General features: G+C 38.5%; 1 protein-coding gene across 2 annotated transcripts; it reads right to left on the reverse strand.

The window, feature by feature from the left end:
* Window positions 1–405: 405 nt before the first annotated feature.
* On the reverse strand, window positions 406–18,820 carry CLNS1A (chloride nucleotide-sensitive channel 1A). 2 transcript variants are annotated; one of them, XM_043875449.1, is made up of 7 exons: window positions 18,606–18,820; window positions 12,335–12,471; window positions 8,332–8,433; window positions 7,177–7,284; window positions 5,939–6,049; window positions 2,795–2,883; window positions 406–1,168 (listed from the first exon to the last, which is right to left on the reverse strand). In XM_043875449.1, the coding sequence occupies exons 1-6, from the start codon at window positions 18,728–18,730 to the stop codon at window positions 2,816–2,818; spliced, it is 651 nt and encodes a 216-aa protein (XP_043731384.1). In that variant the 5' UTR covers window positions 18,731–18,820; the 3' UTR covers window positions 406–1,168; window positions 2,795–2,815. The 2 variants fall into 2 exon arrangements, with proteins under 2 accessions (XP_043731384.1, XP_043731375.1); XM_043875440.1 differs by having other exon boundaries at window positions 5,939–6,112; window positions 18,606–18,819.
* Between the last annotated feature and the right edge of the window lie 356 nt (window positions 18,821–19,176).

Consider the following 19,176-nt stretch of genomic DNA (forward strand, 5'->3'; position numbering starts at 1 on the left):
AACCAAGTAAAAGTGCTGAAAAGAACACTGGGTTGAGTGGTGACAAATTAGTTTAGTCACTAGTTAGTCAGGTAATTGTGAAGAGCTATTCTATTTTTTTGGTCATAAAGTCCAGGTATAAACCTGTAATTATAAATCAGCCTGAGAGGTATCTCTGAAAACTGAGAGTTTAAAAGTATGCTATGAGAAATCACTCCTGATTCAAATGGAAGAAGCAGAAATCCCTCTGCAATGTGTTATGACCTTGCCCTGTCTTTCAGAAGACCTATACATTTCTTACTCATTCCATGTTCACATTCTCAACAAAAGTCAAAGACCAACAAGAATCTCGTTTTTTGTCAAAACACTAATTTTTTAAAAAATGTTTCTCATTAATAGTTTTAGTCAAGAATGAGAGCACAATAATATAGAAAACCTAAATTTATTTGTTAAGCTATCACAAAGACAAAACAATTATCTGAAATACTTTGAGAACTTCATCGCAATTTCGCTTGTTCTTTTACAGAAACTGACCTGAGAGGCTGGAAATGAAAGGATACAACCTAAGCAGTTATAACAGAACAGAATGATGAAACATGGTGAAAGGAGCAAAGGCTAGGCAGGAGCACTTGTGTTAGTGGGAGTACATGTGGCTGGGCTATTTCTGAAGAGGCTCCCTAGAGTTAACTAACCTGGGTCCCCTATTAGTAAAAAGACCTTTATCCCTGTGGAAAGTGCAGAGATCAGGATTTCTCTGAGACCTCTGTTTTTTTTTTTAAGGAGTTAAGGGTATCCTTAGGCCCTAAGGAGTATAGCTTAGATTCAGCCTTTCTTTCCCACGCAGTCTACCTACACCTTCAAACGCCAGTGCATTTCCACCCCTTAGTCCTGATAGGTTTTGAGGATGCATAGAGTGAAGGTGGGAATCATAGGCCTACTCAGAGGGTACACCTAGACACAAAGGTTTGGGGTAAATCATAAACTACAAATAGCCCTCCTAGTTAAGTTCATCCACCTTTGTTAATAAAGGTCATAGTTTCTTGTGCTGGTGACAGCTTCTTGTCTCAGTATACTCTGTCTCAAGAAAGAACTGGTTCAGGTAAGTTTTGGAGAAAGAAAAAGACTTTCATCAACACCCACTCCACAGTGGAAGAGGCACCAAGTTCTCTCCTACAGTTATGAGCAGAATCTGAAAAACAAAAGGTTTACAGTGTTTATACTAATAGCTATTATTTATTAAATGCCTAGTCATGAGTGCCAGAGGACTTACATATATTATATTTCAATCTTTGCAATAATCCTGCCAGGTAGTTACTATCATCTTCATTTGTCAAAGGGGAAACTGAGAATTGTAGAAGTTATACTCCTTGTCTGAAGGCACAGAGCTGGTAATATGGTGGAGCTGTGATTCCACCACTCATGTGCCTTCCCCTCTACTCTATCTTGTGCATCGAGAGGTCTTAGTTTCATTATCTTGAAATTTTTAATACCCGCCTACATACTCGAATTATTTCTTATTCTCGGCTCAAAGGCAAATGTAATTTTAAATGATTAAAAATTTACAGACACCGTTTGGAATTAAGATTAATTAATTAAGATTAATTCTGGATAATTAATTCATTATCCAGATGAAGAACTTGCATAAACTTTATGACTAAAAATCTCTCTTTGCTCCAGCTGTAGCACAAAATGAACATAAAACAAATTATCAGCTCATTAGAAAGTTTGTGGCTATTTTACAGTTATTTCATCATAAAAATTGTATTACAAAGAATCCTAAGAATTCTCACCAGAAAAATGCTGTAACATTCCATTTGTGTAACCATTAGTGACATACCAAATAAGTTTCTCCATCTTATTAATAGAGTAGTTGGTATTCTTTGAATAGTCCCTTTTCAAGAAGAAATATGTTAAAGCCAGATCAAAAAATCTGTTTTCCAGTTTTAACAAAAATTACTGAAAAAAATCCATATACTATGAAGAATGTGATAAATAAGAATCTCAGCAATAAGGGAAGAAGACATATTGGTATTGAAAGATTTCCCATAAAGTATTATTTCAACAGTGAAATACTGATATCCAGAACTGTGAAATCTGAAAATGTATATTAACAGAGCTCCAACAATGTTAACACATACTTTAAGCTAACTGTAGAGGAGACACTGCTGATTTTAGATGATATGGCTACCAATGACAGAAGTAAATTGTCATAGAAATAAAGAGACATAAATCACAGAACTTTTAAGGTTATTTTCTAATAGTTCCACTGGCAGCAGCTGAGAGGAAAGCTGAGATTCATTATCACAATTCATGATTACTATAAGATGTTATATTCACAAAAGCAATAATCTGCTTTGTGAATTATTGCAGCAAATCTGTTTTGTGTTTTTGATGAGATGCTAAGGTTTCAAATATTGTAAGTGGGAGAAGTTGACTCAAGAGCAGAGCAGGACATGACCTCAAATTCTGCTACTCCCACATGAGTCAACCAGAGACATCTGCTTTTCAACAAAGGGTAATGTCCTTCTCTTGACTCACTGAAGATCAGTGTCTTATTCTTCCAAGTTCTCTCAATGCTGAGCAAAGTGCTTGGCAGCTAGTAAGTGCTCAGTAAATGTTAACCTGAACATTACCCATGCTGGCAGATCTTGATTTCTTAGGGGCAAAAACGACATAGTTTCAAGTAATTTCATAAATGGATTAAACAACATTTTCCCACAACTGCTAATTTGTTAGAGTTCTCCTCAAATCTGAAAGTAAAAATCAATTGTTTCACGTGATTTTCATGTTCAGTGACAGGGGAGAAAATACTCACCCTAAAGCAGCATCCATCATTTCAGTGATCAACGTCTGCATCCTCAAACTGTCCAGCAACCGTTGGTGCAGCATCCACCTCCATCCCATCTGAGGAAACAAGGAACCACTGAGCAGGTCTACTGAGCACTGCCCACAGTGAGGAGTCAGCTTAGATTTCAACCAGAAGGAAGCTAGCGCCCTCTGCTGGTCAGAGTTGCTATTTCTTTCTCTTGAAAATTGAAACTACCAAGGAACAGACTAAGAAAAATGCCACCTGTGGGTTTAGGCCAAGTTAAAATCAGTCTGTGTATTTCACTTTTACTTTGCAACTCTCAATCTCAGCACTGAAAGAACTCCAGGCAGGGACTTTCAAATGCAGCAAGCATCCGTTTTTCACTCTTCACAGAACTGCTAGGTGTTTTACCGTGTGACTTCTTGTTTTAAAAAAGCATGAAGTACTATCTAAGCTTACAACATAATTCAATAGAAAAGACTGAAATAAATTAGTAAAGTGAGATTCTTACTTTTCCCTGTTTTTTAATCTCATTAAAAAAAAAAAAAAAGATGGGGAGAACAAACAAAAAAAAGCCCTCTGGAAAGAGCTGTCTAAAGCTGTTTTCTCCACTTCTTCACCTCCTACTCACACTCAACTCTTTAGCCCACCACAAATTGGCTTCTGCCCACAGCCCACTGACATCCCACCACCCGGACATTCAGCAGGACATACAAATAAAACACTTATATAAAATTAACTCATCTTTCCACACAGAAAATACATCCCTTTCCAAAAGGATACTTCTTACTTGCCCAACCCAGAAACCCCTACCATATCTCTAACTTCTGTTGCTTCTATCTCTTAAATACCTCTCAAATTTGTTCAGTCTTTTGACATTACTGCCACTCCCTAATTAGGCCACTATCTCTCATCTAATTTAAATCATAAGCTACTTAACAGGGCTTCTCTTCTTTCCTCTAGTATTTCCCTCTGCAATTAATTTTTTGTATCACAGCCAGTCATCTTCTGAAACACTAATCAAACTAAAATTCTTCAATGGCTTCCCACTGACTTAAACACAGGTTGACATTCTTTAACACAGCTTTCAAGTTCCTTTACTATACAGTCCAGTTTACTATTCCACCTTTATCTGTTGCTATAATAGCTACCCATCACACTCAAGAAGTCCAGATATAATGAACTTTCAGTTCCCCAAAGCTGAATGGTCTCTTGATCCTTCACACATGACTGACACCCTGACCTGCCTCTCTCCCCAAACTGTATGTAATCCCTCTTCACTTGGTTCATTTTTATTTATCTTCAGACTTTGGCTTAAATGTCACTTACTCCATGAAGTTTGAATCTCTCCCTGACTGTCTGGCCTCTGATTCCATAGTTCCTCAAGCTTCCCCTTTATCTCAAATGCTGTATCACAATATACTATAACTACCTAACTAGTTAATTTCTTTCTCTCTCCACTAGAATGCCATTGATAGATAAAACTGCATCTTCCCTAGGCACTCCTGTATTCTCTCTACCTGCCACAGTAGCTCAACAAATACCTCTTACATAAACAAACACATGAAGCACTGAAATGCCACCAGTTGAAATTTCACTATGAATTTATCAGAACATCACGTTGCATACTGTGAATATATTATTTTAAAAATAAATTAAAAAAAAGAAATGGCACAGGTCAAACTAAAAAAGTGGAAACAAGAGTGATGTGGGTACCCAGAACTTAAGAAGACAGGAAATGGTTTAAGCTGAAGAAGTTTTATGTACAGGCAACTCAATATGCCAGTGAGGCTTAGGAATACAAGTCCAATCATCTCACTTTAGCAACAAGTGTTTGTGACCTTAAAGTCAGTTGCTATAAAGCATTAAATAAAAAGCTCTATAATTAAAAACAACAAAAAAAGCCTTCAGTGATGAAAGGTTTTTTAATGTCCAAGGGTACTCTTCAGCTAATCTCTGTAGTAAAAAAAGATGTATCTTGAATTCTTTCAGCTAAGATTTCGGCACAGCACTAGAGACCACCTGAGTCACCTAACCCTAAAGCGTGTTAGAGGCTCACCATGTAGGGCTTAAAACGGAGAGGAGACATAACGAACAGTAACGTAACCCACAGCCTAAATTATTCCAAATTAAATATCCCAGAACTTCAGGACCCTCAGGGCAGAACGCTATGTGCATGGAGATAATGATCACAACATTATGAGAGAAATGTAAATATCAATAAAGGAAAAATTATGGCAATCCTCTTTAAGAACATTCTGCATCACTAAAAATTGTAAGTGTTAAGATTCTGTAGCAATACAAAATACTGAACTGAATACATAGAGGATGCAAGAAATGCTCATAATAGTAACTGGCAGGTTGTTTTTACACATTAGCTTATTTAATCCCCTTACCACTGATTAGCTAGTTGACTGCAAACTAGGTATGTGACCTTTCTGTGCCTCAGTTTCTTCATCTATAAAATGGGGATCGTAACAGCATCTACTGTGGAGAAGGAAATGGCAACCCACTCCAGTATTCTTGCCTGGGAAATCCCATGGACTGAGGAGCCCAGCAGGCTACAGCCCATAAGGTCGCAGAGTCAGACACTACTGAAGCGGCTAAACAACATCTACCAGAGGGTTCTTGGAAGGAGTAAATGAGTAAATACATATAATGTGCTTCCATCAGGATTTGAGACATAAGAACACTACCTGAATATTTTCTTGAGGGTAGCAGGTACAAGATTGGAGACAAGTGGCGCAAAGACAGAGGTGTCTCTCCAGAGCCCAAGAGAATTTATATGGTGAAGATCAATGACACCGAGTGTTCTCAGAAGATTAGTATGGCGCAGTGAGGTGGAGGAAAGAATGATTTAAAGCAAAAAATTTCCTACTATAAATCCAGTGTGAGGAAAAAAGGACCTATGTTTGGAGCATAGCAGTAGTTATAGTAAGGAGATCTGAAAAGTCATATAAAGGAAAAATCCACAGCACTCAGCATTAGACTGGCAGGGAACAAATGATAAAGGCTGAGTCAAAAGAATACAAAACTTACAAATTTTTGCAAGTTAGGGAAAAAAGTTTTTAAAAATTTACATATAATTCCCATTCTACATATTTCTACATTTGCTTCCTACACCATAAAGAATTAATTCTAGGTACTCACCTTCATAATCTCTTATTGAATCTTCTGTCCGGACTCCAGCCATGTTATACTGGCTGCTCACAGACTGAGAAAGCATTCCTTCCAATCTCTCCAGTGTGGCTTGGCCTTCTGCTGTTAAATGGGATAATCCTTCTTCATAGGTATAAAATGTAGGGATGTCCCCCTGCCCTTGTTCTAAATAAATAAAAAGCTTTTAAGCCATTTTAAAACAGGGGGAAAAAAGACAATCAATAACGCATCTACTGAAGATAAGGCACAGTGAAAAAAGGCTTCAAGGAAAACATTCAACATTTATTCAACATACACACATCAGCCATCTGTTGAAGACAAAGATATACAGAAAATGTCTCTCCTCTCTAAGATGAGAAGGGATTCTAAGAGATAACAAGCCAGTATATAGCAATTCCCAAAGAATCAAATGTCCAGGGACTAGAAGGAAAAGAGGGTGTTCCTAAGGTTACAGAGTTTTATCCCAAGGTGGGAATTTTACGAGTCTTTTTAAAACATCAGAAATTCTGGAAAATACAAACAGGATTTAAAAACTAAATTACCCTGAAACTTCAGCAAAGATGAGGATGTATTTAGATATATATAAAGCAGAATCCCAGAAATGAGTCTGTCTCAGGCCAGGAAGTGGTACATGTGGAGGCAACAGCTTTAGGGAGCCAAACTGGTATCCATGAGAAAAGAGAAGAGAACAGCAGACACCTCAAGTAACAAGACTCTATACCAAGCTAGTGACTGTATTTTGCTCTGGGGAGGTAAAGGGAGATAATCTTAGATAAATTAAGTATGGTTCTGGGAAAAAGACATCACCTTGGCAATGAGGTTGTTTATGGAATATATTAAAGATGTAGATGATACAGGTTCCAAGAGGTGGAGAGAGAAGGCTTGTTTTCTGGGAGCAACTTCATCAACTTAAAAAGATTTTCCCAACTACCCACTATCTTATCATAGTCTTTCCTTCCCTTTATTTCTATTTTTTCCCCCCAGATGGGGGAAGAAAACATATCTCCTATGTTTTGTGCTCAAGCTTGGGACTCCTGTAACATTTTCTAACTTGACTGAGAGATGAATTGTGCCACTCACTTTTACTAAAAACTAAGTTACATGGATACTTCAGAGATACAAAGAAATATAATCCCGTACGCTATACAAATACATGTTTAAAATGAAACACACCTACACAAATGTTTTAAATACATACACAAACACTTAAAAAAATCCACTTCACTAACCATGGGCTTCCACATCATATTCGTCTCCATCATAATCATCTGAATCTTCATCCTCAGGATCTGGATGCAAAGCCTGGCATTCACACATTGCAGTGAACATGGCCTCCACTGAACAAGTAAATTAAAAATTTCTCATTAATTTTTTTCTGATTAATGTACAATAAAAATATAATAAGACAACCATCAGGGCAAATAAATTTAATGAGTAGACAAGAGGTATACTGGTGGTGATTTAGTCGCTAAGTTGTGTCTGACTCTTGCAACCGCAAGGACTGTAGCCCGCCAGACTCCTCTGTCCATGGGATTCTCCAGGCAAGAATACTGGAGTGGGTTGCCATTTCCTTCTCCAAGAGGTATAGAGGGTCACAGTATTTACAAAATATGCCAAATATCAAGGAAAATCAATCTTAATGGCAATGGACAAGCCATAAAATATTATAAGAGGTCTTTTTGAAATATTACTGAGATCTCTTCATGCCTTGTTGGATTTTCCAAGAAAAAGCATCAGAGTCCTGGTCAGACTGCTGGCATCAGGGTGAGGCGCTCTTTCCAGGTGTCCTGGCATCATCCACTTTGGAGTTGCCATGAGCCCTCTGTCCTCTATCCAGTGAGATTCACAGTCAACAGCACCAAGTCCATAAATAGCAGTTTCTCCATTCCCAAAACACACCAGGAACATGGTGTCTACTACACTCACCACATCTTTATATTAATAGGTATCTGGTCCTCAATGATATTACAGATGCTAAAATGAAGAAAAAGCAATAGAACAGAGGTAACGAGAGTGAGGGCTTCCCTGGTGGCTCAGGGGTGAAGAATCCGTCTGGCAACGCAGAAGACATGGGTTCGATCCCCGGACTGGAAAGATACTCTGCAGAAGGAAATGGCAACCCACTCCAGTATTCTTGCCTGGGAAATCCCATGGACAGATGAGCCTGGTAGGCTACAGTTCATGGGGTCGCAAAAGAGTCAGATACAACTTAGCTACTGAAACAAAAAACAGTAACAACAAATGAGGATGAAGGTAAGTGTGTGTGTGTGTGTGTGTGTGTGTGTGTGTGTGTGTATGTGTGTCTGTTTGTGAGATGGGGGCAGGGGATAGAGAGAATGCTTGGTACTTAAAGGGAAAAAAAATCAGTTCCACAGAATACTCACATGCTGATTTATCACTAGGCACAAATCTAAATTCAGCAATAGGTTCAATGTCATCATCACTATCTTCCTCTTCTTCATCAGCAACAGATTCTTTTGATTCTTCTAGAAAGTGTATTAAAAAACAGCTTTTTAATGATGTTTATGCTTGAAAATAGAATCTTAAAAGAATTTCTTAAAGGATGTTTATTGATACATCTAAATATTGCATTTTTTTACTCCCAATTATTAAAACATGGTTATTTTAGAGCTAAAAAAAGACTCTGGATAGTCTCTCTGATCTAGTCACACTGCACTTGAGGTTCTAAGGATACCAAGCCCCAACATCATGGCAGGGGTGAGGAAACCCAAACAGTCAGACCTCTAACAATTAGAGTCTCACTCTCATGTCTGTTTCTTTCACCATGAAACAATGGGTTCAGCAGCAGTCTGTAAACCACTGATGTGATTCATCACCAACAATTTACAGATAAGAAAACTAAGGCCCATAAAAATTGACTGACTCAAAAGATAAATTAATAGTCTGTTGGCAAGAAAAAACTACAAATGTTCAATAAAGAGAACCAGCTGGTAAAAGTGGAAATTGCTAAAATCACTCCAGATGTATATATCCTATTATCCAGCAACTCTTCATCTAAGTACATGAATGTTCCCTGAAGTACTTTATGTACTATAGAAAATATAAGAAATAAATGTTAATTTAAAAAAAGGAAATAGATATAACTTGATCATATTATGTTCAGTAGATAACATCTGAAAATGAATAAATGTGATTTATATGTATCAAAATGAAGGAATTTTAAAACATAATTGAGTGAAAGAACTCATTGGAGAATATATAATACCATTTACATTAAAGTTCTAATGACAAAAGAGAACCATTATATTGCTTAAGGGTATATATATACTCAGTAAAAATCTAAAAGCATAGACAGGAAGGTCACACATCATCTTTAAGAAAAACTCTGGAGACAGAATTAGGAAAGAAATGGGGATGGATATAAAAAAAGATTTCTATAGTATTAATATAATTTTATTTCTTTTAGACTAATTATGAAAAAATGTTAGAATTTACACTGGATATTAAATAATGAAAATTTTTTAAAAATATGCTGAACTTTTCAACATATGAATTATTTCATAATTATTTTTAAAAAGGTAAATAAAACAAATAGACCCCCAAACCACCAAAACATGTTCAACAAATCATCTTAAAAATACAACTTTTATTTAGCATATTACAGCTGCCATTTTGAAAAAATGTTAATTCTCCATATAGGTGGAGATAAAGCAGAAAGGCATTCAAAGTATATACTTTCTGGAAAGCATGCTGACAATATATGTTTAGAACTTTTTAATAAGGGGGTACCCACTATATATTTTTTAACTTTTATTTTTTATAAGTCACGCAAGTTCACTGAATAATGAAAAAATACAGATAAGCAAAAAACACAAAATTTTAAATGACCACTATTAGCAGCTTTAAGTAACAGATATAATAGAACTTTTCTGTCCTGTTTCTAATGTTATTAAATTGTTACATAAAATAGATGTGTCTTCTGTAAAATAGTAAAATACAAAAATATTGGACAGTTCTAAAAAATTCTTAGTAGTTGAATACATTATGGTACTACCAAACTTTTTCAATGCATTTTAAAATATGGTATCATACTATAACTATTGTTCTATAACTGAATGGACATCACTTTTCAAACCATAAATTCAAGCTGGTACAAAAATAATGGAAAGAGTCAAGATGGATTCCAAGTAAACAGTCCCTACCCCTCTAATACTCTCCCTAGAAATAACCACTATTAACACCTTCTTTTATATATCTACAGGTATCTATCTTAAGGCAGTAAAGAGAAATGTAATATAGCATTTTTACAATTAGGAGAAAAAAACCACTATGACAATCATTAATCATCTCATACTAAATCACAGTAGTGACCACCATACTCTGTCTCCTTAAACAAGTTCCCAAAGTGTTTCTAATGTGCAGCCAGGTTTAAAAACTAACAATTACTACAATGCCCTAATTATTCTGGATAAAATGGAGGCCCAGAGAGATGAAAATGACTTGCCTACCAAGTGAATGACACAGTTTTCTTATTCAGGGTGCTTTTCCTTTTAGCTAGCTTTATTCAAACCCGACCTAACTTTATCTTCTGACATGCCCAATGCCAATGCTCTACACTATGAGCATGTCACACCAGAATTTAAAACTGACTAACAAGAGTATCTCTAAAATTTCACACCTACAAATGAATGGCAAAAAAAAGGGCGGGGAGCGTGGGTGGTAGGTGCAGGGAGGGTGGATTCCCTGGCAGTCCAGCGGTTAGAACTCGGGTCTCTCACTGCCAGGGCCTTGCATTCCATCCCTGGCCAAGCAACGAAGATTCTACCAGCCTTGTAGCATGACCAAATAAATAAATAAATAAAATAAATAGAAATAAATAAACTTTAATGTCTATATATGAATGAATGAATGAAAGCTTTCAACTCAACATGACATATAAACTCTTGGTTATAAAATCATAGTTGCAGTTACTTAGATGGAAAGTGAACTTTGTATCTGAGGCCACCTCATCTGGAAGTCTCACTACAACACAAGGTCAACAGCTTTTTACTTTTCCTTACCCTCTTTCAAACTCCACTAGATTTTTATCTGCTTTTGGACACTTCCCAATGGCAAGATGTTACACCAAAAATATTTTCAAATTGCTAAATCAGTCATTATCACTTAATGAGGCAGGTGTGCCAAAAGTCTTAAAAATTATTAAATAATTAGTATCACACAATACTTGTATCTGTGTATCTTGTATCTGAAACCATACTAAAATCCCAAATTGGAGGAGCAATAGCTTAACAGGAGAATTCATGGCATTGTTTCTTACATGCTATTTCAAAGAAAAGCAAAGCACTATCTTCAAATCAAAAGTTTACTAAAGATGTAACAATAGTCTTTCAACTCCAAAGTTATTCATTCTCACAAAGGATGAACATATTAAACTAATATACTATATAAACTTCTTTAGTTATACTTAAAAAATCAAGCATAAGTTTTTATTTCATGCCTAACTTGTTTCTCACCCAGAATTCTTGAAACTCTTTGTGAAAGTGAAAGTGGCTCAGTCCTGTCTGACTCTTTGTGACCCCACGGACTATGCAGTCCATGGAATTCTCCAGGCCAGAATACTGGAGTGGGTAGCCTTCCCCTTCTCCAAGGAATCTCCCAACCCAGGTCTCCCGCATTGCAGGCAGATTCTTTTTTTTTTTTTAAGGCGAATTCTTTACCCACTGAGCGATCAGGGAATTCATTATGGCGAGCCTAAAAAATGGATTTTTTAAATCTTTCTTACTTCTTCTTTCATCAACCACACTAGATTTTTATGACTCTGTTGTTTCTTCCATCTGCAAGACCTGGGAATCTTGTACCATAGCGTTTCTCAATCTTGAGACTATTTGGACTGGTTAATTCAATTCTCTGTTGTGGGAGCCTGTCCTAGGAATTGTAGGATGTTTAGTAGTACCCCTGGCCCCTAACTAGATGCCAGTAGCACTCCTCTCCACCTCTAGTGATGCCAAAAATGCCTCGACAAAATGTAACGGCCAAATGTTGGGAAAGGGCAACATGTCCACCATTAAGAGCTATTTCTATAACAAAACAAAACAGGTTCTATCCGAAACTCTTAGAAGGGAAGCATACTGATCCACGCCTCTAAGGGTGCTAAAGATAAATGCCTTTACACAGAGAAACAATAACAAACTCAAGAGGAGAAACAAGAAATGCAAATGCATAAAAGCTAAGTAATTTTAAGTGCAACTATTAATATGTAGAAAGTAAAAGGCAGTGTGCAAATTATTTTACTGTGCTGAAATTTTGCCTAAGGAAGTATTATCCAAAATAAGTGAATGGCTTGAATACTACATTGATTATCATCAGTGACTGCTTTTTAAAATAGACTACCAAAGGAAGCTCAAGATTAAACTATACCATACATACCTCCAAATTTGGCATTCACCATAACATAGAGATGCTCTCGTGGATAGGCGTTTAGGTCCCTGGATACTGCATGCAAACTAATGGTGGGGTATTCCAGGGAGAATCCTAATCCAGAGCCATCTAACCAAGACAGGCGGCTGAAAAACATGTGTTAAGTGGATTATTTGGAGAAATTAAATCCTAATTTGATGTCCTAACATTTATAAAGGTTCAGCCTGGACACATATTAATATATATGTGAATAAATTCAAGCATATTGCTTAGAAATTTCCTAAAAGAAAATTCGCAGCAGGAATTTAGCTTCTTTAAGACAATTCTGTTATAGTTCACTTTGCCCTATCTAAATATCCAAACAGATTTGAAATGCTATTTTTCTTAAGTCACATGTGTGTTTCTATGCCTTTTTATGCTTGTTTGGAATGTCTTCAGGCATCTTCTTTGCTTTGGCAAATTTTCTTTGTCTGGGTAAGTCCCAGTCTTTCCATAAACCCTCTCTTCGATTACTCCAGTGCATAATGATCCCTTCTTTTCCTAAACCGCACTTAGGCTCAGTAATATACTCCTGAGCACCTAACTCTGTGTAATGATTTTTATATGCATCTGGACGGAACATGAGTTACTGGATGAAGCTTTAACATTCTTCAAAACTACTGCCACAGTGCTTAGCATGTAAATATGCAATAAATACCCAAGAAGCACTAATTTCTCCACTAATCCTACATTAAATAACATACACATGAAATGGCTGTAATAACACAAGTTGGAAAATAATCATCACATTGAAAAGCAGACTTTATGGAGCCTTTCATTTATTTTACAACTTAAGGGGAAAGCCACAAATAAGCAATGTCTAGTTATCCCTCAAAAGTGGTCAATGCAAATATTTTATTGTTTTAACAGAGGAAAAGTATCAGGAAAATCAGTACACTGAGTTTTGAGTAAGGACTGGTTGATTTTTTTGGTAATATTTCACCCATCTGGAACTGCACCATTTAGCAGGAAAAAAAGTCACGAAAAAGATGCTTAAGAACCCACAGAAAATGTTAATAAAATAAAAGCTAATGCACTATACTGGTTGCACAGGGCTGGAGGAAAATAGAAAGTGACTGCTAACGGGTGTCAGTTTCTTTGGGGGGGCAAAGAAAATAGTCTAAAATTGTGTTGGGAGTTCCCTGGCGGTCCAGTGGCTATGACTTAGTGCTTTCAGTGCTGGAGGCCAGATTCAATCCTTGGTCAGGGAACTAAGATAGCACAGGCTGTGCAGCATGGCCAAAAAATAAGTAAGAAATTAAAAATAAATAATACTGACTGTGTTGATGGCTGCACAACTCTGTTATACATTAATGATTTATTAATATATAACATATTCATGTATGTTATATATTATTATATGTATGCATGCCGAGTCGCTTCAGTCATGTCTGACTCTGTGACCCCATGGACTGTAGCCCGCCAGGCTCCTTTGTCCATGGAATTCTCCAGGCAAGAATAGTAGTGTGGGTTGCCACGACCTCCTCCAGGGGATCTTCCCCACCCAGGAACTGAACCCGTGTCTCCTGCTGCTCCTGCACTGCAGGCGGACTCTTTACTGCTGAGCCAGCAGGGCAGTCCTACACACACACACACACACACACACATACACACACACACACACCTAAATACATGGACTGCATGCTATGTAAATTAGGTCAATGAAGCTTTTATTTTAAAAAGAGGTTCATGCAATAAAAACCCCATATCATTCTATTTTCTATACCACTGTAACAAGCCTGGCGGTCTGATATCTAAGGAAGCAAAAACAAACACAATTATAGAACCTAAGACTTCTTGTGTGGGAACAATGAGAGCGCAGCAGTCTGAGAGCATTCATGCTCAATGCGAGGGGAGGCTGAGCTTTACACCTCAATCCCCCTAAAGGAAATCAATGGCTAATAGCACAATACAAGTGTGTAACACTTGACTCTCACTTATAAAAGCCAAGGCAGAATTAGATTGTGGTGAAAACTGTACAACTCTGTAAACACACTAAAACATGAGGAACTGCACACTAAAAAAAAAAAAAAGCACTGTCATTGAGAAAGGTTTCAACACACTTATTGAAAATGAAAAACTGGGAAGCTTTTTAAAGTAGTAAAAGCTCTAAAATAACTCATCCCATTGGGTCCAAAGAAGTAGATTTTATTATTGTAGTGAGATTGCATGTGCTCTATGGGCCTTTCCACTACTGCTTTTCTCTTAGTGTGGAGAAGAAATAGTGCTCAGGCATCACAGAAGTACTGCCAGTTCCTTATTAAAACTACATTATTTAAAGCAAATAAACTCCTTTTTCTCACCTCAGAAATCCCCTGGCATTATCATAATTCAGAAAGGAGTATTCCAAATTTCAGTATCAAAAATGATTTGAAATACTCAGAGCCACAAAATTTTCTTTGATGACTCAATTAGGAGATGGAAAAGCTGAAAAACAAGCACAGACTCAGTGCCTCTAAATTATGGCTTTCACTTTAAAAAGCACATAATAATTGCTCTGTAGTTCCTTACTGCTGGCAGAACAAATGCTGTCTCACCAGAGCATTTCCTGTGGAGTGCTCATAATCTTATATAGGAACATGGATTATATACTCAACAGAACAGAAGAAAGTTTCATTCAAAAGCAACATTTACTCTCATTATTAAGTTCTGATTTTTTATTTTCTTTTCATTTATTCTAGAAGAAAAGCTCTCAAAACCAAACTATCTAACTATACCCTGTGCTGGGCTTAGCTGCTCAGTTGTGTCTGACTCTTTGCAACCCCACGGACGCCGGGCTCCTCTGTCCATGGGGCTTCTCCAGACAAGAATACTGGAGTGGGTTGCCATGCCCTCCTCCAGGGGATCTTTCCACCCCAGGGATCAAATCCAGGTCTCTCCTATTGCAGGTAGACTCTTTACTGTCTGAGCCACCAGGGAAGCCCTAACTATACATCCAGTCCCAAAGAAACCATGAGTCACATGAGGGAAAAACAACAATCGGGAAGCCAGTCAAGATACAGAGGAAATGTTGTGCTATCCGCCAATGGTTCCGCACAAGAATTAACAGTGTACTTTATTCCTGGCATGGGGAAAAAGACAGGACAGAAAGGTAAGAGAGGTCTTGAATTTAGGTTGGCTTAATTATCTGGTTTAAAATTGATTTGGGAATAAATATAAAAAGAGCATTACTTATAAGTTTAAATTAGCTATTTTTAATTTAAATATTTTATTTCACTTGTTTCAAATGATCTATTTTGAATGATTCATGCCTCTGCTCCTTTCTTCCTTTGGACAAAAAGTCAAATTCCTATGAAAACTAAGCTTTGAAAATAAGTCCAAAAGAGTTCTGAATCTCTCAATCTACATCTGAAAAACTACCTAAAAACAAATCAGACCCTGTTCCTCTTCGCCTAAAACTCTCAAGTAGGTATCACAAAGCCTTGAGGCTATAAGCTAAGCTCGTGAACATGGCTCCCTCCTTCTCCAGCTTTACTCTATTTTTGGCCGTGCTGGGTCTTCGTTGCTGCACAGGCTTTTCTCTAGTTGCGGTGCGTGGGTTTCTCATTGCGATGGCCTCTCTTGCTGCGGAGCACCGGTTCCAGGGTGCACAGGCTTCAGTAGTTGTGGCTCCCGGTCTCTAGAGCACAGGCTCAACGGTTGTGGCTCAGGAGCTTCGCTGCGCGGCAGCATGTGGGATCTTCCTGGATCAGGGATTGATCCGTGTCCTCTGCACTGGCAGGTGGACTCTTTACCACTGAGGCATCAGGAAAGCTCCTTCTCCAGCCTTACCATGTTTCCACTTTTTCTCCACTGGTCCCTCAGATAAAAGAACTGCTTGACTGTGCCTATGTGTGTGTGTGAACACACAATATATATCCAGGCACACATAATACTGTTTCTCACCCTTGCCTCTGAGTATCCTGTTTCTTCTAATTAGAATGTTTCCTCTTAGACCCACCTCATTTACCTGGCTGTCAATCCTCATTTGTCACATCCTCTACGAAGCATTCCCAGTTTGTGGAGATCTTGATTCTGTCAAGATACGGGGACTTCCCTGGTGGCACAGAGGATAAGAATCCACCTGCCAGTGTGGGGGACACAGATTCGATCCCTGGAACAGGAAGATTTCACACGCCATGGGCCAACAAAGTCTGTGCGCCTCAACTATTGGTGCCCACGTGCTCAACTACGGAAACCTACGCGCTCCACAACAAGAAGCCTGAACACCATAACAAAGAGTATCCCTGCTCACCGCAACTAGAGAAAGCATGCACAAAGCAAGGAAGACCCAACGCAGACCAAAAAAAAAAAAAAGATGTGGAAGTGCTAGGTGGGAAAGAACAAAAAGGGGCAAGAATCCAAAGAGGTAAGGCTAATAATGAGTAAAGAGGGATGAAAAACAGTGTCCAAGGTACTGGTAATATTCTACCCTTAACCTTGAGGTGCTATGCAGGTGTTAGTTTAAATATAATTCCTTAAACATCTATTTATAATTCATATTTTTGTATATTTTATGAAAATACTTCCTTAAAGAAAAGATGTTAATAAAAAGTTGAAAATAAATAATTTTTTAAACAGTTAAAGAGCTTAAAAGGAGTCTGTACTTCCTCACTATGGTTATACAAGAGAATGTCCTTATCCTTACATTTTGGTGCAAGTATTTATAGGTGAAGTGATGACATGTCTGCAATTCAAAAAGCTCAGAAAAAAAAGAGAGATAAATGTGGCCAAATGTTAACAACTGATGAATCTCTGTGAAGGAGCTATGGCTATTTACAACACTTGCAACTTTTCTTTAGTTTTAAAATTTATCCAAATGAAAAAACAAGTATAGGACCTTCCCCTAATAGAATTTATATTATACAAGAGACAATACACTGGGAAGTCATGGAGAAAAGGGGGACTGTGTAGGGGCTAAGAATATATCTGTGTTCCACTTTCCATGCCTTGAAAGAAATTGCTCTCGCAAGATCTCTGAAGGTCTTTTTGTCAATACCCAACAGGTGCTTTTAAGATTTGATTTTATTTGACCACTCCTCTCTTTTTCCTCAAGTCTCTTCTTCTATAACATACCTTGTGTAGATGTGTTCCGAAGGTTCTATCCTTGGCCATCTCTTCTCAAGTATCTAATCTATCCATCTTTAACACAACTCTCCCAAAGAAATATGCTCATATGTGCAACTAATCCACACATTTGCAGACCAAACTCATTATCTGTACTTTACCCCAAACTTGACCTTCCTCACATCCAAATTTCCTATCTGTGACTGGCCAGAAACCTAAGCTTTGTTCAATGACGAAATTTCCTTCGAAACCAAGGGGTTCTTTACACCTTTTTGTGCCTGCTGTGGCAGGGAGAATTTTGGCCCCTATGACTCTCACATCTCCTGGTGTCACATCTGTGAATATGTTACATGGCAGAAGGGATTTTGTGTATGTAATTAAGGTTACTAATCAGTTCACAAGAAAAGAGAGAGATTACCCTGGATTATCTGTGTGGGTCCAACATAATCATGTGACTTCTTAAAAGCAGGGAATTTTCTCTGGCGGCAGACAAAACTGATACAGAATACAGAGAGAAGTAAAGGACAGGAAAGACTGAATGCATGACTGTTGGCTTGAAGATGAATGGAACCATATGTCATGGAAATGAGAACTACAATCTCAACATGTAAAACGAGTCTATGCAAGTAAAAAATGCTCCAGGTACCCAAATAAAAGGCCAATTCCTTCTAGGAACGGAAATGAGAGTTAAGTCCCTCTGGATACAACCCCAACCAGCGTGGGCTTGCAGGTGTTCCTCTCCCCACTCACACCTACAGAAGAAAACCTATACCCCCTTAACCAAGCTTTAAAAATCCTGCACAATTTGCTCTAAACCTACATATCCTACCCAGGGCAACACCTCCCATTCCTGATCATCGACGAGGCAGGCACTTCGATGACTCTTCTTCACTCAGGGCCTGGAAACTCAAAACCTTACAATGAGACCTTGAATAAAAAGCAGCCTCCAGTAAACAGGTGGGCAGAAAGCACAATGAATGAGGCGAACACCGTATGACGAAGAGACAAGAAGGCTCCGAGGAGAGGACACTGGAACACAAGAGTCTTCTCAGCAGAGGCACCTCCAAGGCAAAGCGGGGCACGCGCTCCCCCGGCCCACGGCCTCAGAGGTCTCCGTCTCCCCCACGTTACTCCGCACCGCGCCCGGCAGGGACGAGGCGCGCAGGAAGCCAGCCCTCGGAAACAGAGACCCTACCTTTCAGAGATGTAAAGGGTGCCGGTACCGAGGCCCTTCCCGTTCAGCACAGCCTCGGTGTCTGGTTGCTGCTGCCGTAGGCCCTCAGTCGACCCGGGCGGCGGGAAACTTCTGAGAAAGCTCATTACTGCAAGGAGCGCTGAGACACCGGCCAGGAGCTGGCTGAGGCACCGTAAACCCCTCTCGCCGCGTCCCGCCCCGGAAGCGGTAGCAATTCCCCCCGGAAGAGTAACTTAGTCGGCCCCGGAATTCGAGCTCGTGTACCAAAAAAATGAGACGTTCTAGGACAAGCTCTCACAGGCTTGAGAGGACTGTTTGTCAGGTTACGGCCTTTCCCTTCTCCCTCGCATTTCTAAGGCTCCAGGTTTGGAATAATGGAGCGTTCTCCCCACATCCTACTTCAGGATCGTCACAGCAACCCTGTTAGAGAGGAAGCACAGGAAATAATAAATTTCTTTTTTCTGCCGAAGGGGAAACGGAACGGTAAGGCAGGCAGTCCATTGCCTGAGGTTGCATAGGAATGAAAGACCACACTGATTTACAAGTCGGTCTCCTAAGTGGGTTCGGCTCT

This window comes from Cervus elaphus, chromosome 2, assembly GCF_910594005.1.
Source record: "Cervus elaphus chromosome 2, mCerEla1.1, whole genome shotgun sequence".
In the NCBI taxonomy this organism is placed as follows: Eukaryota; Metazoa; Chordata; class Mammalia; order Artiodactyla; family Cervidae; genus Cervus; species Cervus elaphus.